The sequence below is a fragment of the Miniopterus natalensis genome, chromosome 8 (assembly GCF_054644295.1).
Source record: "Miniopterus natalensis isolate mMinNat1 chromosome 8, mMinNat1.hap1, whole genome shotgun sequence".
In the NCBI taxonomy this organism is placed as follows: domain Eukaryota; kingdom Metazoa; phylum Chordata; class Mammalia; order Chiroptera; family Miniopteridae; genus Miniopterus; species Miniopterus natalensis.
Window position 1 is genome coordinate 9,109,509 of NC_142088.1, and position 22,980 is coordinate 9,132,488.

Genomic DNA, 22,980 nt, shown 5'->3' on the forward strand with positions numbered 1-22,980 from the left:
GGAGGCACTTGTCCCAGGGGCTGACTACGGTTGGGGTACACTTTCTCCCTTTCATTTACGATACAAAGGCGCTACGCTGACGGTGTTTGGGGAGGGTTGACTTCAAACATCAAAATACAAGGTATTAGAGAACTCCTTGGGTGTTCACATAAAGGTCTGTTTCCCAGAGATAGTGGAGCAACTGGCTGGTTATTTGGAATTCGCTTTGTTCTTCTTTAAAAAGATACACATATTAACCAGTGTCACCCCCAAAAAAATTTAATTTAAAAAATCAATATACAAATTTTACCTGCAGGAACCCTCCCAGCACCACAAATAGACATTTTATCACTTAGTAGAAAAAAATACATGAGATAGATGAGAACTTGCAATCCCGGGCTATTGGGGGGAAAATCCAATCAGCAAATCCCATCCGCATTGTCTCTGGCCAGAGGAAGAGGGCACAGAGTGAATGAAGCCAATCTGTTCACACATTTATCGCAGACTTTGGTAGCTGGCATCACCGAGGTAGCGTGGAGCAGGCGTCACATTACACAGAAGTGGGAGCGTCACCCCTGGATTCCGCCTCCTGCGCTTCCCACACAGAAATGGGCCTTCTACCAACAGCGGGGGGTGTACTTTCAACCCTTTGCCAAGGCTCGTCCGTCTTCCCTGAAGTATGTGCACTTTGAACGTTCTCATAGTCGTGGTGAAGGTTTACATAAATCAAGGTATTCTCTGGGGCAGAGCAAAGCTGGGTGGCCTTCATGGCACCGAGGCTGCGGCCTTCCATGGGACAGTCGTGGGTTTAGCCGGACACGGGCCATCTCAATACTTCTGGCCGCCAGACAGAGGAAATGACAGCCTGCCCCCAGTGTGCGAGGGGAACAGGAAACAGAACTGTCCAAACCAAACAGCGTGACCGCACATTTTCTCAAGGCAGTGATCCCAGTTTCTCTTCCAGCGTCCTGGGGTTACTGCCGCTGTTATTGTTTTGCTATGCTGCTTAAAACTGAGGTGCAAATGTGTAGTCGGTGAGAAGCTTGAAGGTAGAGATCTCCATCAGACCACGTGAGTGAATACAACTGATGACCCACATTTGCGTTGCAGCAAAAATTCACATCAAAAAATTCATTTGCAATTTGTAGGGCTATATAGAATTTACGACTGTGCTTTGAGCTTAAGAAAGGACGTCTGGCCTGGCAGGATAAGGCCTCTGGAGACCCTAAGAAAGGAAGAGATAAACTCCCTACTAGGTACCTAACAATAGGGTTTCAGGTATGCCAAAATTAAAGTGGCCGATGTCTAGATTTTTTTAACGGAAAAATTCTAGATAAATTCATCAGAGCAGAACTTTTCTCATTTCTCAATGCCTCTGTGTTACTAACTGCTTACTAGACAATCCAGCTGATGTTAGGTGGTCAGGTTGGCCCTCTCACTCCCAGGTGTGAGATTAAAATTCATACCTTTGTGAAATCACAAAAGACTATGAGCTTTTAATAAACTTCTCCAAAGGGAGGAAATTCCTGTGTTTTATATTAACTTAGAGGCCTTTGATTGTGGTAATTCGGGCCTCACAGTTATATTCTGAAAGACTGAACCCTGACCAGCCAGAGTGTAATTTTATGTAAATGGTGCTCCTTTTACATTTTTGAGGTATTGAGTAATACCAAAAAGGATGCATAGTCGAGTTTTCTCCATCTAGCAAAGCAAGTGTGTCTTATTCCCTGCTTTCACCAAAAAAATATATATTTTTTGGATGTAATTTCAAGACCATGGTCAGTGGGCTCTGGGATTGCTCAGTGTGAAGATAACAGGACATTGGCCATGAAACCTTATGAGGAACAATTGAGAAGGTTCACTTTGTCATATGTGAAACGCTTCCCCACTCAGGGCGTCACCCAGCATGATTTCATTCTGCTGTTGCTGGACCCAATCCAGGCTCTAGCCCAGGGCTTGATGTTTTACGAATCAGAGGCCTGGAGACATCTTACCAATGAGCTGGGACAACGCAGTGAAGTCACCCTCAAATACCTGGAGTGGAGGAAGTACAGAAGCAACATCTAGCAATGGAGATGTTTGGAAACTGGACATTCTTCTTACTTATTTACTGAATAATTAGGTAACACTCAGTGACTAATCGTCAGAAACCTCCTTCTGACTTGCTCCTTACAAGCCAGCCTGCAGTGCTGTCAATCACTGGCATGGGACAATCAGACACAGCCAATAATCTCCTTCTGAAAATGGGTCTTGTCTTATTATAGGTTTCATCCTACGGTAGAGCTTTAAAAATTCCTCACCTTATGGCAAAGTTTGCCTTCGTGTTCATCTATAAATACATTCATTAAACATGAATTCACTTATTAAAAATACATTCACTTATTTTGTGCCTACTAAGTGCCATGAGCTGACCCAGGCATAGGGAGACATCAGTGCACAGAAGGGACAAGTTCCTGTTCTCACAGACCAGGCATTCTGGTTGAGAGGAGATGCACATAACTCGGGTCAACTGAGAACTGGACACATCTCACCAGAGAGCGTGCTTTCTTCCACAGCTCGTCTCATTCAGAGAGGCTATTTGGAAAGAAAATTAAACCATTTCTATTACCACGAAAACTTCATGCAACTTCATGTCCTAAAACATGTGCAAAAGTATGTCTTTCCTTTTCTGTAGCAAATGAACATATTTCTAAGCAGATGACAATGATGAACATTTCTAAGCATGGATAGAAATGAGGGGACATGCTCTCACCCACATGGGTTTCCATATGGTAGATTCATCCTATTCTGAAAACTGCATAAAAATTCTGCCCCATTGTATAAAAATGTGTTGACATAACATTATCCACTAACAAATGGTCTGTTCAAGTGAAGAAAAGGAAACGATCTCTTCTAGCTCTGTATGGCCAATTATTTTACACACCGTCTCCTAAATGCTGCAGCTGCGCCGAATAACAGCTAACACACTTAATGAAAACGCCGCCTTATATTGCTGTAATGCTGAGCCAAAGGGTCTAATTAATTTTTGAAGCTGTCGTTCTGAACCTGTAAAATAATTTTTTTAATATTCTTCCTAAATGAGGAAGAATATTGACTCATAGTCATCTCTAACCTTACCCTATGGTCACACACTGTATCTTTATTTAACACAGCTCTACACCAACATCTGTCACTATAAGTAATACTTTTCAGTTGCCAATTTAATTCCATAGTCAAGGGAAAAAACTAACGGATTTAACGGATTTATTCTCTCAGTGGGATGTTCTCTCCTCCTCCTGTACGCCCTCCAGGAGTGCAGTTATTTGAAAACCAGGGTGTCTTGCTCTGGGATGCCATACTTCCCTTTGTGCTCCTCGAATAGTTTCCTTAGCTCCTCCATGTAGGTCTGATGCAGCTCCTCTATCTGCTCCGGGGTTGGGTGCAGAGTCTGATGAACAGGGATTGGGTGGCCAACTGCACAAAACAGAGAATACACCAGACGTAAGAAACCCAAAGCCCTCTGCGCAGACCCACTGCCTCAGGGGGCAGCCCTGGGAAGATTTTCCAATCAGAGCCCGCCAGCCCTGCGAGCTCCAAGCCCTCTCTCATTCCCCTGGCCGTGGACAGTGGTCACCCCATCCCGTCTGACAATAAATAAAGAACTTTCCTTCCCCGCAGACACTGGATTGGCAGTACCCTGGTGGTTGAGACGCCGAGTCAAGTGAGCCACTGTGCCGCCTGCAGCTGTGAGGGAAGAGGCCACAGCTGTGTGCCTGTGTCACCAGCATTCCTCCTTGGGTACAGCTGACAGCCGGACCACAGTCCCCTACTGTGGCTGCCTGTGAAATCTCGAATCATGAGGCATCAGCCCCTTCCTCTGACTCTTTTTAATGTCATCCGAAAAAAATTCAGAGAACCTGTATCTTTGTAGTTAAATATCGGTACTAGAAAACGTACGTAATCACAGGGATCCCCCTGTTTGTAAGTGGCAGACAAAATCAACCAAAAGGCTCAATAGAAAAAAGTATTAAATAAACCACAGAGCATTCCTTCAATGGAATCCTAGGCAGCAATTTTTTTTAAATAAAATGATATTTTTGTAACTATGCATGGTGATGAATGTTAACTAGGTTTATTGTGGTGATCATTTTGCAGTACCTACAAATATCAAAGCATTACATTGTACCCCTGAAGCTAATAAAATGTCAATTATACTTCAATTAAAAAAATGAAATAATATATATGTATGGACACACACAGAGATGCCTGAAATGTATAAAGTGGGGGAAAAGTTGTAAAAAAAAAAAAAAATCATATGATCCCATTTATGAAAAAAATTGTATTTCTAGGCGCATTATAAGCTTTTTGTGTATTTTTAAAGTCTTGGAAGAGAGACTGATAACCACTCCTCAAGCCAGGAAGGAGAGATGAAGAAACTTTCACTTTATCTGTATTGTGTAAATTTTCTACAATGAGAAGACATTTGTGTTTTACCTATATATTTAAAGACAAACGAATCAAGTTTTAAAAGCCTGGCAACTTCTATACATATTTTAAAGGGCATTTATGTCAGAAACAACTTTTCTCTCACTTGCCTAGGGCTTTAGAGCATTATATAGACAGGTACACAGGGCTTTTGCTCTCCTGGGTCCTTGCTCCCTGCGCCCTCTGCCGGTCTGATGCTGCTACTGACACCAAGAGTTTAAAACGTACAGGATGACCAATGACCAGCGGGCAGCAAGCTGCTTATTACCTTTGATTAGCTTGGGCATGATGAGGTCAAGAGGGGCTGTAGGTAAGAGAACAGAACTCAGAGAGAGGATGTTGCCTTTGGCCTATCCTGAGTTGCCACGTGCTACACCCAGGGCTTCAGTCCATGTCAGTAGCAGAAAGTGGTTAGTTAAGCGAGAACCAAGATATATATATATCTCCTTATCCTTACTGTAACATTAATGGTCTCAGATGGCTAACTTTGGCCTCAAGAAGCTCATGTACATTTTTCTTTGATAGTCTGTATGTCAAATTTCTATACAGTAGACATCGGTCCTTCGTAATTCAACACAAAGAACTAGAAACGTAACCATCTTGTGGTTGGCTGTGGTTGGAAATATGCACAGAGGCTAATGTGGTGATGGGGCAGAAGTGGGAGCTGGTGATGCACAAAAAGCACCAGGCTGGACCAGGTCTAGTGCTAGCTCTCCAGCAAGCACACTGAGCTAATAGGCAACTTCGTTTTCACAATTATAGGATATAAGAGCACAACTAGGAAGATTTTGAAGGTTTCTGTCAGCTCTGAAATTTGTTGTTGTTTGAGGAAAAACATGAGAAATCTACAAGTCAATCTACTAGCAAATTCCTGGTTTTATAGAAAAGCGTCGGTTTTCTTAGTGAAATGATCCCAAGGAGAGAGGTCAAGTGCAAGTTAACTATTCAGGGTGGGAGTAGGGGACATATAAAGAGACAAACTGATGGTTGCCAGAGGGAAGGGAGTTTAGGGGACTGGGGGAAAAATGTGAAGGGATTAAGAAGTACAAATTGGCAGTTACAAAATAATCACAGGGATGAAAGTACAGCATAGGGAATATAGCTAATAATATTGTAATAACTGTGCAAGGTGCCAGGTGAGTACTAGACTTGGGGGGGGAGTCGGTCACTTTGTACGTTACATAAATGTCTAACCACTATGCTGTACACCTGAAACTAATATAATATTGAATGTCAAATATTAATGAAAAAAATTTTTCATTGAATTTTTTGAATGAAAAAAAATTTTAATTTTTTAAAAACAAACAAACAAACCTCTTAATTAAGTAGAAAGGGAAGCAGAGGGCTGTAAAATAACCTCCTGCTCTGGATGCTGCCTAAGTCCTGCCTGGGGTGTCAGGGGGTCAGCAGAGCAGCAGCCCTGGGTTTGAAGCACACTGATTTAAAACAGACACGACCGTCGTAACTTAGATCACTGTTTCAACATCGTACCGTTTTTTACCCTCTGTTGCATCTGACTGATACACAGCTTTGCTTTTGTTTATGGAATTGTAAATGTCTTATCCTCAGCTTGTGTTATTTCACGTCAATAATCAAGTCTTTACACATCATCTGGGGTCTGGTTCACACCATCAGGCTGCCCTCAGTCATCTGACTCCCACTTGACCACCACGAGATCCTGGCAGCTGAGTCTGAAACATTCATGTTCTTAGCTTGGGTTTCGAAAGACTTCAAATAATAGCAGATACTGAGATGCTAGAGATGAGAAACGGCCTTCCTGAAGTAATAGTTTGCGAGTTAAATAGAAAGATGGACTGAAAGAATTTTTCCTTTTTCTGAATCTTTAAGAGAAGCACGTTGGACACAGGCATGAGTGAAAGCCAGAATGTAGTTTTCTAGTCTTTACAACGAATTTGAATTTGGCCATTTCCATTTGACCTCTGACCAATTAATTACTTGTCAGCAGAGGTGTAATCAGGCTGTACTGAATGACAAACTACTTTACTTTAAAAAAAAAAAGTTTATAGGGAGAATAAATGGTGATGGAAGGAGACTTGACTTGGGGTGGTGAACACACAATACAATATACAGATGATGTATTATAGAATGTACACCTGAAACCTACATAATTTTATTAACCAATGTCACCACAATAAATTCAATAAAAAAGAAAAGAAAAATAAAATTTAAGAAATGTTTAACCCAACCGGGTGATAACTATAATCATTTAACCTGAAAAAATATACTTGCTTTGAACATGCACAACCAATTTCACGGTGCATACGTGTTACACTTAATTAAACTTTTATTTCCTAAAAGCATGTCTTACAATTTTCCTTATATCCCCCCCAATATCAACTATCGTACTTTGCACGTAAAATATCAAAATGACTAATTAATAATATGCCAAAAAATGTAACCAGCTCCTGAAAAACAATTGCAGACCCAAATTTATCTCAGTATTTCTATTACACTAACTGACTGACGTCCTCTAACATTCCATTTAAGTTAAATATAGCATTTAAAAGGTCATGTGACTGCATGTGAAATGTAAAGCTCTTATAAACTAACAGTAATAAAATCCCATTCTGGTGAAACAGACCTAAAAAGAACATTTGCATTTCATTTAATGGGCTATCGATGATGAAAATATTACTTCTAGTTTCCTATGAAGTATATAATTTTGGCTAATTCTGCTATCAGCCCCTGATTCAGCTCTTTCTGATTTTCAACTGTCCATGTCCTTTTTAAACTAAGGAGCTAATTCCCTTCCTCCTCAGTCATTTTATCAACATGGTCCATCACCCTCCTCCCCTGCCTCTATTTCCCTTAACTTGCAACTATTATAAATAAAATCAGTCTATATTAGGATACACATACATAAAGCTAAGTTGCAAAAAAAGAATGCATTTGATATAGAAACTGATGCCTACGAGAACTGAACATGATAAAGACTTATACAAAAGTTTGCATATATTAATAGACTCTGATGTAACTCCTTCATCAAAGAATTGCTGTTATAGTTGGCTGCTACAGAGAAATAAATTCATCCTAGAGGACTGGAAATTTTACTTCTAAAATTGGATTCCACTGAAGTTCAGGAGCAGTAATCTTGTAAGTCATCAATTCCCACTCAAATGCAAAATACAGTCATTTTATAAATAACAGGCGTACTGGACCTGAAGCTCCAATAACATCTATAGAATTGTTATTTTAAGTTCTTACTCAAAGCCGCCTCTCCTGGATTAGCACCTCAGTCAACGACAACAACCAACGCTCAAAGTAAGATAAAGCTCTTACTTGTCTTAACAAGCGGTTAGTCTTCGATGTACATACCGACAGTGTGAATAGGTTTCCTGTAGGGCACGAGGCCAAAATTGTACTGAAAAACCCCCCTGGCGTGGAACAGGGGCAACGCGAACCCCATGATCTTCTGGAGTTTATCCTGCACGGTTCGAAGCAACGAGCCTTCAGGGTTGCTGACTTGTTTAAATAGTTCATTTTCACCAAAAGAAAACACTGGGACCAGATAGGCACTGCAAATAGCAGAAAAAGGGAAAGAATAAGAATTTTCACCGAAAAGGACTGAAAGACGTTATTCTGCCCCATTGACCTGGCAGATTTCTAACCATTCTTTAACATCCCCAAGCCCCCCTATACTACTAACTTCACGCTCCATACCCTGAGACTAGCTTATTCTTGAAATTCTTTGGCAGATACTTGAGCAGTCTAGTGATTGGTAGAATTTTATTGTTCAGCAAATTCAAGGTTCCACGAAGATTGTTCACCTATAGTTTTGGCCATGGTTCCTGGTTCACTGGGCTGGAAATCTTATGTGCTTTTTGTTTCCTTTGCTTTCACGGACAGTTTAGTTCTGGATGCCCTGGCGCTGAGCTTCCTTCGTGGGAAGGCCTACTCCACTCCCCACGAACACCCACGCCTGCTTCTACGCGAAGGGCGATTAGGGCAATCTTTAGGGGCTACAAACATGACTTTACTTCTGTGTGCTCATGTAGTCATGTCTTACCTTCCCAGGCCCGGTCACCCGAATGAAAAGCCACTTACCCGTGGGTCAAAGCGATCTTCACAAACCCTTTCCGCTGGCGGATGAACAGAGTGAACTTCCCGGGGTGGGCATCCAGCGACTCCTCTGCACCCCCCAGGACGATGATTGAAATGTTCCCGCCGCCCTCCTTGCTCAGCACGTGGGACACGCTTCTCTTGGAAACCGAGACCGGCCCTTGGTGAATAAAACAAGAGGTGTCCCGAACGGTCCTTTTTTTTAAAATTAACACATTTGCATCAAAACGTCCTATGGCATCGGTGAACATCTAACAAGATTTCCTACCCTACTTAGGTTTGGTTGGAGCACTCTGTCTACCTCGACAGCTCAGGGGCGCCTCAAATTCCAGGTTTCCAAACCCGGTGAATTAAATTCTTCGTCAGAGTTGTTCCTTGTCCAACAACGACCTGTCACAGCGAAGGGAACCATCGACCGTCCAGTCACTCAAGTCAGAAGCCACGTCCCATGTGTATCCCCCCTGCTTAGCCCCATGCTGACTCACCACCGTTCATTCAAAAGCATTGACTGAGCACCTGCTACATGCTAGATGCTGACGACGGGGCAACGATATAACCAAATGCTGCCTTCCTGAGGCTGAATCAATCACTGAGTCTTATTGAACCTATCAACTATTTTTCATATTAATCCCCTCGTCTGTTTTGCCATTGCCACTGCCCCTGTGCTAGATGAACCCTCCTCACCTCTCCCTGATCACTGCAGCAGGCCCCTTCCATCAGCACCGTCTCCAGGCTCACCTCCCTCCAGCGTATCTCTTGTCTGAACGATCTTTCTAACATGCAAAATCCAGGCAGGTACCTCTTTTGCTCATAAGTCCCTCATAAGTTCCGGTGGCTTACCCGCAAGATAAAATCTAAAGCCCTCTGCACGGTATAGAAGCCTGCTGTGATCTGATCGCCACCACCTGCCCAGTCCTAATGGAGAGCCAGAGGGGGCGGGAGCCCTGAGGCACACAGTGTGCTCTGGCTGACACCTGCTCGGTACCCAAAATGAGCCGAGAGGAAGCGTCTGGGGGCAGGACTTACAAGGACTTGGAGCCACCTGACATGACAGCAAAGGATCTCTATTTAAAACCCTACTGGTTCTTCACTACATGAGGTCTGGTGCACGCATCTGTCTTTCACACCCAGAGCAGCAGCTACTGAGACAGGCAGAGAGTAGGTGGGCAGCCTCGGACCAGGGCCTGTCCTGGGAAGCAGGTTCTGGGAGGGACTGAGAACTCTCTACACTTAGAGACAAGAATAGCCTGAACCTCCACTGGCTATAGATTTGGATTAAAAAAATTTTTTTGTTCTTTTTATGAAAATTGTTATTGAATTGATTGGGGTGATCTATGAGTCTGTTTCTATTTTGTTTGTTAGTTTATTTTGTTCATTAGATTCCACATGTAAGTGAGATCATGGGGGATGTGTCTTTCTCTGACTGGCTATTTCACTTAGCATAATGCTCTCCAGGTCCATCCATGCTGTCCCAAAGGGAAATGAACAAACAGAATAGAAACAGGCTCATATAGAGAACAGGCTGAAAGGTGGGAAGTGGGTACAGGCCTGGGTGAAAAAGGTGAAGGGATTAAACAACCCCCACCCCACACACGCAAAAAAACACTCATAGGCACATACAACAGGATGGTGACTACCAGAGGGGGGGAGGTAAAGGAAGGCAAAGGGCGGAAAAGTGGTGATAGGAGACTTGACTTGGGGTAGTGAACACACAATACAATATACAGATGCTGTGTTACATAACTGTACACATGAAATCTACATAATTTTATTAACCAATGTCACCCCAATAAGTTCAATAAAAAAGAAAAAAAAACACCTGTAACCCAATGCCTACAAAACAAGAAAAAGGGATGTTTTTCCTCTACAGTAGTTGGGGGGTTTAGTGCACCCCCTAGAGGCCACATGCAGTGGCGGCCTGGAATGCACAGCAAGCCCAGGGCCCGCAAACAACCTAAAAATCCAGCCGCAGGCCCTGGTCCTTCAGTGCTTAGTGATTTCCTACCAGGTAGTAATGACAACGGAGACTTGATAGATTAATAGGAAGGAATGAAAACCTGGAAGACCATGGAAAATGCTACCTCTGAATATGCCCCTTACTGATCCTGAAAATGGAATTTTTCAAAAAACAGACTATCCACTTTCCCTTATATTTAAGAAAAGCAAAGACAGTAATAACTAACCTAGAGAATGATCACAAACATAAAGCACTTTCTCAGTGACTGTAGTTCACGGTTAGCCAATAATTTGGTCAAACTGAAAAAGCGAACAAATTGAGCCTCTTAAGTTGAAGCAAGATTTATCGACACAAACTAAGCCTCTACACACATTCATGTCATATCTCTAGGGCATTTCAGCTGGACTGATCCTCAGAACTGGTAAAATTACAACTTCACTAGTCAAAGAGTCTTCCACTAGTTCAGAGTCGCAAAGTAGAATGAACTCTTATTTCTGACCCGTAGTATTTCATGCGGGAAGCAAAAGATAGCAGGTTCTGTTTAGTTTATACACTGCCATCACTTCAAGACACGTCGGAGGGCATTTTTCATCTCTAATATTCACAAAAGTACACCAGGCTCCTTTCCAAAGGTGCCATGTATCATTTGTTTGGTTCTCTCTACCACATCTGGATACACAAAACACACTCATCAATTTCTTCTTTCATTCATTTGCATCTACTGAACATCCTTACACTCCAGGCAGCATTCTAGATCCTTGTGTAGAACAGAATAAAGGACGGCCTGTGTCTTCCTGCCACTTACAGTGCAGCGGGGGAGGCAAGAAACATCCAAAAAGCATCCAAAGTGCCAGCTGGGAATAAAGACCCTAAGAAATGTTAACCCCGCCTGGGTTTGAGGGGGCCTGTCTCCCTAGAACATGGCAGAAACAGCAATTTGCCTTCACTTACCACTGCTCATCAGATATTCTCGGAAGAGAGGGCACCGGAACCAAATTGGAAGCACATGGAGATACGCGGTAAAGCCGGGAAACAGCTTCTTGAAGTCCGAGTAATTTGTACAAAAATTTCCGAAGGCTCCAGCCACAAGCACTCCGTGGGGGTGAAACCCAAATATGTAGTTGTGACTTGGATCCAAATCCTTCGTTTTGATGAGCTACAACACATTGACATCGAGATTTTTAAATAATGTTCCCTGATTAGTTTCCAGGAAGAAATGAAATGATTCACGATTCGTTCTTATGTCAAGAAGAAATGAAAAAAATAATAAAAATTGGGGGGAGGGGGAGAAAAGGAAATAGAGACTATGACTTGTTTTCGTTCCGAGTCAGAGCTATTCCCCAAATACTTAACTATTTCCTGAGCCCAGCGCCCCTCACAACCACCTTCAAAATATTGTCTTAGCTTAGAGTCCATTTATAGTAACTTGGACTGACTCAGGCTTTCTCCCTTTAAAAGGAAAAAAGCTTGAAATACATGTAATAAAATTTTTTCATTCCCCTCCCAGCTCAAAATCACACTGCGTATATAAAACGCAAGTCTACTCACATGAATTGGAAAGTAGTCCTTAAAGTACTTCCAAACGGCCCAGCTTCTGACCCAGTCGGACCTCCTGCCTCCTTGCTCTGGGGTGCGCCAGTCCAAGTAGAGCCATGTCAAGTAGGGGATGTACAGGAACCAGTAGTTGTAGAGGATCAGCAGCAGCAGGACCCCAATGCACACCTCCGCTGTGGGAGAGGGGAGACTCGGAATGAGGGGCCGCTCGCACCTGCTCACACCGTCCAGTCATGGGCCCGGGAGGGTGCCCAACCGAGCCGCAGTTCAAGTTGGTAATAAAAGAAGACAGCCACGGCATAGTATTATTATTATTCTTATTTTTTAAATATATCTTTCTTGATTTCAGAGACAGGAAAGGAGAGGGAGAGAGAGAGAGACAGAAACATCAGTGATGAGAGAGTCCTTGGGGATGGAGTCTGTAGCCCGGGCATGTGCCCTGACTGGGAATTGAACCTCGATCTCCTGGATCCTAGGTGGATGCCCAACCGCTGAGCCACGCCCGGCCGGGCCATAGTATTATTTGACATTTATTGGATGCTTACTATCTACCAAGTATTATATTGTGTATTCGGCCAAAATATTTCCATTTAATCCTCACATAGCCCCGGTATGGATGAGGCAGCCCCAGTGGTCTTACTGTCCCTTTCGTAGAAGAGACGACGGAGGCTTAGGGAGGTTCAATGGATTGTTACGAGCACCTAGAATATAAGTGGTTGATCTGCCTGAATTCAAAGTCCACGCTGCCTCCCTGGCCTGAGGTACGCGGACGGGGTGGGGCTGGGAGGGATGTAGAGGAGTTCCTACCACAGGTGTTCATGGGGACGGAGCCTCCACTACTCATGTGCCCACACAGGGGGGCATTCTATCGACAAACTTCACTTTCAGGACCTCTATTGCCAGAGACAGAAATAGCACGGGAGGGATTCTTTCTATCTTAGCTCATCTATCACTAGTACCTGCCACATTTCACAATGACAGAGCAAAATCCAAACTGTTCATGAGCCTAATGAAGCAAAAATTGACCAAATCTCGCCTGGTAGTAGTGACAAGAATGTATGCCTTAAAGTCATAGATTAAGCTAAGCCAGAGATTTCCTTCCTATGTCTGTGCTACATACTACACTAAAAAATATTTACTAAAAGAGAAATGTATCGACGACAGGGGAGGGAGCGTAAAGACATAAAGGTTGGCACATAGTAAGTGCTCAATCAATGCCAGCTCTTACTATTGCTTAAAGGAGCACCACTGCCTCCTTCTCTGCTATGTGCTGCAGTCGCTAATCTAGTGCTGACTTCAGTGCCCCAAGCTCCTATCCACTCTCTATCGACTTTGTTAAAAAGAGCTTTGTCCCCACCCTACCCAGCACAGTATCTGAGTAACAGCACCGTGATCTGTTATCATTTTATAGATATAGATTTCTTTTTGCCCAAACCAAAACATGTATGTGTATGTATATATAGACATACATACAGTTACATACACATATATATGAGATATATATATATATATATAGTTTTTTTTAAACATATAAATCAATAAATTTCCCAGTATAGATTCAACACAAACATAGAATTGAAGACTGTCAGAGGACTGACTTGCTCTCTCCAGGATGGATTAAAGGAAGAACACACTAAGGAAACATGTGCCCTATACCACTCCGGGTTGTTTCGCTGCCTCCTTGAACTGCCAACAAAGTTTCCATGAGTCCAGAAACAAGGCCAAAAGAGTGTCCTCTGCCCTGGCACCTACAAGGATTATTCTATTTTGCTTCACCTACTTCCCTCTCCCCAGATCTGAGTGCTGACAATTTACCGTCAATGGTTAATTCTGTTTATTTTACAAAAATGTGCAAAAAATTTACAAGAAACTCAAGCAGGTGTCATTACTCTGTACGCCAAGCTAGATCGCGTGAGCTAAGAGCAGGGAGGGGGAAGAGTTACTGAGGAGTGACCATCTCCCACAGGCAACCTCCCCCACTTCTTTCCGCAGCCCTGGGCAGTCCCCACTGTAGAGTTGCGGAAACTGAGGCTCAGGCACTTTAAGTGTCCAAAGGACTTGTATCTGGATCTGCCTAGACCCTCAACCCATGCACTATTTTTACACAACCAAACCATCCCCAGTTAATGGTAATAACACCATAAACTTATAAGTATTGATTACATGTGCATAAGTAGGTTCATAAGCATAAAGGCTCAGGCAAACGAGATGTCTGGGTTCATTTTTTACTGTAATGATGGAGAAACTGGGTTCATTTTTTACTATAATGATGGAAATTTATTTCATTTCGACTACAGAGTGAGTCGAGAGCGAGTCCAGAAATAAAGCCCCCCAGCTACTAATTCAGTGTTCCACTCACCAGCCGCACACCCCCGCTGCTTGAATACACAATGCACACCTCTTTAACATTCACCATAGGTTTCAGATGTTGGAATCCACCTCTGACTAGATGCCTGGCCCAAGGCAAGTTATTACTTCTGGAGACTCAATTCCTTTACCTGTGAGACATGTTAGTAACAGAACCTCTCTCCAAGGATTGTGGAGGGATTAAACAGAGAGATGCTCCGGTGCCTGGCACAGAGCAAGCCCTTGACGGATTGGAGCATTGTTATAATAATTTTTTTTTACTATCACCCATCGGGAGAATGCAAAAGTAGAGCGGACAAAATGTCACCCATATTCCGGTCACCCAACAAAAATTACCGTTAAAATTTTCCTTGTATGCACCCGTGTTCAACGCAGCATTATTCACAGTGGCCAAGACATGAAACAAACTCCACGTTCTGCGACAGATGCTTGGATATGCGACAGACGCTTGGATATGCAATAGACCCTAGACCCTTGGATATGCAATAGACCCTTGGACATGTGATAGATGCTTGTATATGTGATAGACCCTTGGATATGCAATAGACCCTAGACCCTTGGATATGCGATAGACCCTTGGACATGTGATAGATGCTTGGATATGCAAAAGACCCTTGGATATGCGATAGGCACTTGGATATGTGATAGACGCTTGGATATGCGATAGGCGCTTGGATATGCGATAGATCCTAGACCCTTAGATATGCAATAGACCCTTGGACATGCAATAGACGCTTGGATATGCGTTAGACGCTTGGATATGCGAAAGACCCTTGGATATGCGATAGGCGCTTGGATATGTGATAGATGCTTGGATATGCGATAGACCCTTGGACATGCGATAGACCTTGGATATGCGATAGACCCTTGGACATGCAATAGACCTTGGATATGCGATAGGTGCTTGGATATGCAATAGGTGCTTGGATATGCGAAAGACCCTTGGACATGCGATAGACCTTGGATATGTGATAGGTGCTTGGATATGCGATAAATGCTTGGATAATGAAGACGTGGGACATAAATACCCTGGAATACTCCTCGGCCGTAAGAAGAGATGGAAACTGCCATTTGTGGCGACATGGGTGGATCTTGAGGCTACCACGCTAAGAGAAGTAAGCCAGGTGGAAAAGCACAAGAACCACAGGATTTCACTCATATGTGGGATATGAAACAGAACGCAGCAAACAAACGAACAAAACAAAAAAACTCATACACACAAGCTACAGAGCGGTGGTTACCAGAGGGGAAGGGGTGGGGGAGGCTGAGGAAGGCAAAGAGGCTCAAAGATATGGGGACAGAAAGAGACTCTGGGTGGGGGGCCCAGAAGGCACTATACGGACAAAATGCTATAATTTTGTACACTTGGAACTTACATAATCTTATCAACCAACGTCACCTCAATAAATTTGATAAAATAACTTTCCTTGTGGCCTTTTTTCCCTAGGAACAGGTTATGTTTCTTTAATATGGTCAATCACACAAATGTTTTATTCTGTATTTTATCACAAGGATCTCATGTTAGCTGTTTGGTATTATAAATGTGGTGATGGAACTTCCGTGACTGTTATTTTTAACAATATTTATCAGTGCTAAGTCAACCATTTCTCTTCTTTTTGAACATTTGGGCTTCTAACACATTGCCTCTGTAAACTTACATCTGCATAAAGTTTCCCTACTTTTTGATTTACTTGCACAGGACAGTAAGTGAAATACTGGAGCACTAAGCAGAAACATCTTTGTTACCCGATACACTTTAATGCCATACCATCTAGAGGAGTTGTTCTAATTTCAACTCCCACTCCACACATTGCATACATTCTTTCATATTTCATCTCATAAACAGCACCAAAGCAGTTTTTTTAATCCCTTGATCCTAAACTGGATCAAAGGCAGAAAACCTTACAAAAACTAGGTGAAGAGATCACCTCTATTATCTATTTTTATCTCATTAAGCAACCCAAGGTAACATGATTCTTCTCAATTGGAGGTCAAAGAGACAAGGGAGATCCGAAGTCTATTCCAATATACGGTAGAGCTCTCAGGGCTGAGGCCGATACCTGCTGAAATTGTCTAGATTCACAAACCAAGATACACATGGGCGGCCTGAATTTCAGCTGCTTTGACTTAGGGACAGCCTGGATGAAAACCCACAGGTCAGCCCGGTCACTTATACTCGGTAGACGCGACTTTCCCTACACTGCTGAGGAACCGGCCTCCCACTATTTTTTATTGTGGTAAGATTCATACAGCATCATTCCAAAATAGAACCCTGACCCCATTAAGCAGTTACTCCTTACCCCCCTCTCCCCTGACAACCAGGAACCTGCATTCTGCCCCTATGGATTCACCTATTCAAGGTGTTTCACATAAACTGTATATAAGGCAACCAACAGATGTTGCTCTTCATTTTCTCTCTCCCTTCCTCTCTCTAAGCATGTCTCCATGTGAGGATTACATATATATATACACACACACACACAGAATTATATATATACATATACAGAATTATATATATATACACACACACATATATATACATGTATATACACACACACAGAATGGAAAGATAACCCACAAGTTGGGAGAAAAACCTATACAAGGACACACGAAACTCCCAAAACTCACTAAGAGGAAAACAAGCAACCCAATTAAAAATGGGCAAAAGATCTAAATAGGTAATTCAACGAAGAAGACATACAGATGGCAAATAAGCACATGAGCAGATGCTCAACATCACTGGTCATCAGGGGAATGCAAACTAAAGCTACAAGGAGACAACGCTACACGCTTATTAAAATTGCAAAGATTAAAAAGTCTGACTGTAGCAAGTGATGGCAAGGATATGCAGCGACTGGAACTCTCGAATGCACAAAAGTGTGACCGCTTGGGAAGAAAGCGTGGCAGTTTTTATAAAAGTTAAACCCGTTGGGGGGCTGGGTGAAAAAAGGTGACAGGGTTAAGCAAAACAAAAACCCAAAAAAACCATAACCACGGACAACAGTATGGTGATTACCAGAAATGGGGGGCAGAGGGAGGTAGAGGGGGTGATGGGGGACAAGCGGGGATGGAAGGAGACTTGATTTTGGGTGGTGAACACACGATGCAATATACGGACAATGTACTGTAGAACTGTACACCTGAAACCTACATAACTTTATTTACCAATGTCACTCCAGTAAATTTAATTTTAAAAAACAGTTAACCCTGGACCTCCCATACCATGATCAGCCATTCCACTCTTAGGTTTACCGAAGTGTAAAGAGAGCCTGTGTTTATACGAGGACTTGTAGGTGAGTTCACAGCAGTATTATTCACAGTTGCTACAACCCAAATACTCACCGACAGATGAATGGACAAATTGCTATATACCCATTCACTAGAATCCCACTTCCAAACAAAAAGGCAACTAACTATTTATACACACAACATTAAAAATCTCAAAATAATTACACTGAGTGAAAAAATTTAGACAAAAAAAGAATACGTATGATGTCTCTGTTTAGATAAAACACTTGAAAATGTAAACTACTCTGCATGACAGCAAGCATAACAGTGGATGCTTGGAGAGATCACAAAAGGGATATAAGCCCAGCCGGTGTGGCTCAGTGGTTGAGTCGACTCATGAACCTGGAGGTCATGGTTCGATTCCCAGTTAGGGCACATGTTGGGGTTGTGGGCTCGACCCCCAGTAGGGGGCATGTAGGAGGCAGCCGATCTATGACTCTCATCATTGATGTTTCTATCTCTCTCCCTCTCCCTTCCACTGTCTGAAATCGATTTAAAAAACAAACATATTTTTAAAAAATTTTAAAAAGGGATATGAGAGACCTTTGGAGATGATGGGTATATTCACTCTCTCAATTGTGGTGATGGTTTCTTGGAGATATATCTCACAACTTGTCAAGTTGTACACTTTAAATATGTACAGTTCACTGTGTGTCAGTACCTCAGTAAGGCTGCTTAAATAAATACATAAATAAATAGACACATTCAGTGAGGCATCATAGTCCCACCCATGTAGTCTTAGGCAAGATATTTAACCCCTTGAACTTCAGTTTTCTCATCTAAAATAATAAACCTAATAACCTGTGACAAGTGGGGTTGTAGGTAAAAGTTGGTCAATAAATGTTGGCTCTCTTTTTCAGCTTGTTACTTTTCAGTCAGCAGGTTGGCAGCACACTAGTAATGTTTTCTTTTTTTTCCCTAATATATCTTTATTGATTTCAGAGAGAGGAAGGGAGAGGGAGAGAGAGAGAAATATCAATGATGAGAGTCATTGATCGGCTGCCTCCTACATGCCCCCTGCTGGGGGTTGAGCCCGAAACCCAGGCACGTGCCCTGACCGGGAATTGAACCTCCATCTCTTGGATCATAGGTCGACGCTCAACTGCTGAGCCACGCTGGCTGGGCATGTTTTCATTTTTTTAATATTAAGATTAGATCACAGATGATCTAGCAATCCCACTTCTGTGTGTTTATCTGAAGGAAATGAAATCACTAACTCGAAAAGATTTCTGACCCCCCGCCCGGTGTTCACTGCATTACTTACAATAGCCAAGACATGGAAACAACCTAAATGTTCATGGGCAGATGAACAGATAAAGAAAATGTGATACATACGGACACACAGGAATATTATTCAGCCACAAAAAAGGAAAGCCGGCCATTTGTGACAACATGAATAGACCCTGAGGGCATTAGGCTAGTGGAATAAGCCAGACAGAGAAGAACAAATAGTATATGATCTCATTTATATATGGGATCTAAAAAAAAATCTTACTCATAGATACAGAGAATTGACTGGTGATTGCCAGAGGCAGGGGTGGGGTGAGGGGTGGCAGTAGGGGTGAAGGGATCAAAGGCACTCACCTTCCAGTTATGAGATAAATAACTCCTGGAGATGTAATGCACAGCAAGGTGACTGCACTTAACAATACTGTAGTGTATAGTGGAAAGTTGCTAAAAGTACATCTTAAAAGTCCTCTTCACAAGGAAAAACGTAACTGTGTGGTGACCGATGTTAATCAAATTTATTGTGGTAATCATTTTTCAATATATATTGCACACCTAAAACTATAAGATTGGATGACGCAAAGTTAACATTTATCTCATGACTAAATGAAACATTTCGCTATTTTTTTAAGAAAACCTAGCCCTAGCGGCTTTGGCTCAGGGATTATTAGAGTGTTGGCCCCTGGACTGAAGGGCCAGCCAAGGGCATGCACCTCGGCTGCAGGCTCCCTCCTGGCCCAGTTGGCGTGTGAGTGGGAGGCATCCAAGCGATGTGTCCCGCCCTCCCTCCCTCCCTCCTACTCTTTCTGAAAAGCAATGGAAAAAACGTCCTTGGGGGAGGATTAAAAAAAGAAAAAAGAAAACCCACGGGCTAATAACTTAGACTCATTTCCTGATAGTGGAAAGAAAAAAGCACTCCAAGATTTTGACTTAGAGATCTTAATATATATAGTTAATAAAACCCCTCTTTTCAGCATTAGAAGTAGCTATTCCATCAACTTCTTAACTCAAAATTGACAATTAAGTAGAAAGAAATAAGTAAGCTTTTATCCCACTTTTCCTGGAAGAATTGACTTGTAGGGTAGTCAATTGGTCCTAAATGATTGGGGGGAAAATTAGTCCTTGCATAAATTTTAGTTAATATGTGAAGAATGAAAGAAAGAATACATAAATTACCATTTCTGCACTCCCAGTGAAACAGTTAATTCAGGCAAGCATCATCTCATAGAGACTTCAACCACTAGGTGCAGGGGACTTTTGTTTGCAGCATGCCAATTACACCCCTCAGATTACTTCCTACCTGGCCACTCTTGACACTAACCGATGGGACAACTAGGCATTATGTGACATCCTGCAACGTGAAGCACCCAGCAGCACCTAGGAAGAGGTGACATCAATAAGTTTTCACCTAGCCCTGCCCAGTGTGGCTCAGTTGGTTGCGTGATCCCATGCACCAAGAGGTTGCCAGGTCGATTCCTGGTCAGGGCATGTGCCCGGAGTTGCGGGCTCGATCCCAGGTGGAGGGCGTGCAGGAGACAACCAATCGATTTCACAATCATGTTCCTCTCTTTCCCTCTCCCTCTAAAAATCAATAAAAAATCTTAAAATAAAATAAAATAAAATAAAATAAAATAAAATAAAATAAAATAAAATGAGCCTGTGGGTTGAATAGCTTCTCTTCTGGGTGACAGAGTGGAGGGAGTCATTCAGCAAGTATTTATTTGTACCTTCCATGGGCGAGGCACGTGCTAGGAGCTCCCTCACTGAGCGTGTAGACAGGGATGGCAACACAGACCTTTCTCAAGCAACCACAGACACACACAAATATGAGCAATGACAAGTGTCATGGAAGAAAAGGACAGTGCCCTAGCAGGGATGTGCTGATTGATCGGCAAGCAAGTCAATTTCCAGGTTGAAGCCACTACAGTAGCAGCACCGGGGTCACAGCAAGAACTCTGGGTAGAACACTTGGGTTTGCACTCTACCTCTGACTAGCTGTGTGACCTTGAACAATTTATTTCACCTCTTAGTTCCCCCATCTGTACAAGTGCCATACGAGTGTGGATATGAGCAGTCCTTACATCACAGAGTTGTGAAGATGACACGGTCCATATGATATGGTGCTAGAATAGGGCCTGGCACCCACTAAGCCCCTCCATAAATGTGTGCTATTATCTCGAGGGTCCTTTGGCCCTGAGCAAAATGAAGTGGAATGCTATCAACCCTGTCCGTTTGGCTGTGAGGGCTTAATGAGTTAATGTTTTGAATTTCCCTATTTAATAAACCCTAGCTGCATACTAGAGTCGGAGAGTTTGTTAATATGTTTTTATTTTTTAAATATATAAATTACATATACACACACACATATACACATACATAACCCATAATAGCTTTGCAGTTGTGAGTACTCGAAACAGAGTTTATTCTTGTATTATTACTTATTAGTTATTGCATTATTTGTTTGTATGACACCTGTAAGCCTCCATTTGCCCAGCCCTGTATATGATGCATGGGCTCCATTCTGAAACAAAGGAATTAGAAATTCGAGGGATAGAGCCTGGGCGTCCATATGTTTTAGAAGCCTCTCCACTCATTCCAATGTGCAGCCCGGGTTGGGAACCACTGATCTAGGCAGCCACATTCTAAAGCCGTTTAAAAGTGTAAACCTCTCTAGTGCACATTAACACTGTCATTATCACTGTGGCCTCAACTGTGTGGAACCCAGGATCTGCTCTGACAGCACGCAAATGATGTCAGCCTTCAGGGAGCTGCAGTTCCCACCGATTTCCTTCTCTTCTCATACCATCCCCCTTTCCTCCAAGAGCCCAGCAGCCAGCCAGACACACAGCGCTCAGGTGAGCCCCAGCTCCACCCCAACCCTGCCTCCGGCCTCTGCTCCTCTCTGTCTAGCTCCTGTGCCTTCCTATGCAGAATTAATTGGGGAACCGGTCAGAAAACACTCCGGGGTGGAATTACTTACAGATAGAGGCCACCCAACCCAACCCAACTTTGGAGCAATCTTCTTTGCATCCGGAAGGCCTTAAACACGGAAAAGCCAACACAGCTATTTGCCATGAGGGCGGGGAGAGGAAGGAATCAGGTGTTACAGGCTTGGGCATTGTTGTTCCATGTATGAGACTGAAGTGCAATGTTCTATATAGTTCCATGGGTCGTGGTTACATGTGAGTGTATGCAGTTGCCCAGATTCGTTGGCTGTGCACTTATAATCTGTGTCGTTTATTGCAGGTAAGGTACACCTCAGTCTAAAAAACATATAGCACAGGGGAAAATAAAGTTGGCAGTCACTCGCTGGGAGGTTCACGTGGGGAGAGACACCCAAGGGGAGAGCGCCAAGTGAGCTCCAAACGCCCTCTTTGACCTGTTGGCTCTGGCTCACCCGGGAAGAAGGGTTGGAGGGTCCGAGCGCGTCCTTGGACAAGGACTGTCGGGGGGAGGAGGCGGGGCCCCGCGCACCGCGGGGTTCCGCCTGGGTTCTTACCGAGCAGCAGGAAGGACAGGACCCACTGAAACACCGCCGCCGTCTGCAGCCGCCGCGCCAGCGGGATGTTGAGCGGCGCAAACTCGACCTTCATGGCCCGGCCCCGGGAGGACGGCGCGGACTGCGGCCACCTGGAACCTCGCTGCCCTGCGGCGCCCGCGGGAAGTGCGCGCTCGGGGCAGGGTCCCGCGCCCGGTACCCGCGGGGCGGAGAGGAGGCGGCGGCGGCGCCGGAGTGGGCGGGGGCTGGACTTTGTCTCGGGTGGGAGGGCACGCCGGGGCCCAGGCCGGGGGCTGCCAATCACGCGCGCCCGGCCCCGGAGCAGCCGGCGCGCCCCGGGCGCATTGGCTGGCGCGCCCGGGCGCTGGCGACTGCGCTCCGCGTGGGGCGCAAGGGACGCGGAGAAAGATCCGCCGACCGCCTGCAGCCCCGCAGCGTGGGCTCCCGCAACCTAGCGGAGGCCCTGGGATCTCCGCCGAGATCTGACTGTTCAGCGGATCGACCACCATGTGCTCGGCTTCAGCATCCGCCTTTAAACCCACCCCTTCCTCTGAATCACCCACCA

The 22,980-nt window shown here is 43.8% G+C and overlaps 1 protein-coding gene across 1 annotated transcript; it reads right to left on the reverse strand.

Moving 5' to 3' along the window:
* Positions 1–242: 242 nt before the first annotated feature.
* MOGAT1 (monoacylglycerol O-acyltransferase 1) lies at positions 243–22,550 on the reverse strand. Its single transcript, XM_087819566.1, has 6 exons — positions 22,416–22,550; positions 12,029–12,207; positions 11,432–11,636; positions 8,509–8,683; positions 7,780–7,979; positions 243–3,432 (listed from the first exon to the last, which is right to left on the reverse strand). The coding sequence occupies exons 1-6, from the start codon at positions 22,507–22,509 to the stop codon at positions 3,278–3,280; spliced, it is 1,008 nt and encodes a 335-aa protein (XP_087675692.1). The 5' UTR covers positions 22,510–22,550; the 3' UTR covers positions 243–3,277.
* Between the last annotated feature and the right edge of the window lie 430 nt (positions 22,551–22,980).

Coding starts and splice junctions, on each gene's coding strand:
- MOGAT1 (XM_087819566.1), bottom strand. CDS start 22,509: ATGAAGGTCGAGTTTGCGCCGCTCAACATCCCGCTGGCGCGGCGGCTG. Junction 11,637..12,028: donor AGGACTACTTTCCAATTCAT/GTGAGTAGACTT, acceptor AATGTGTTGTAG/CTCATCAAAACGAAGGATTT. Junction 8,684..11,431: donor AGAATATCTGATGAGCAGTG/GTAAGTGAAGGC, acceptor TTATTCACCAAG/GGCCGGTCTCGGTTTCCAAG.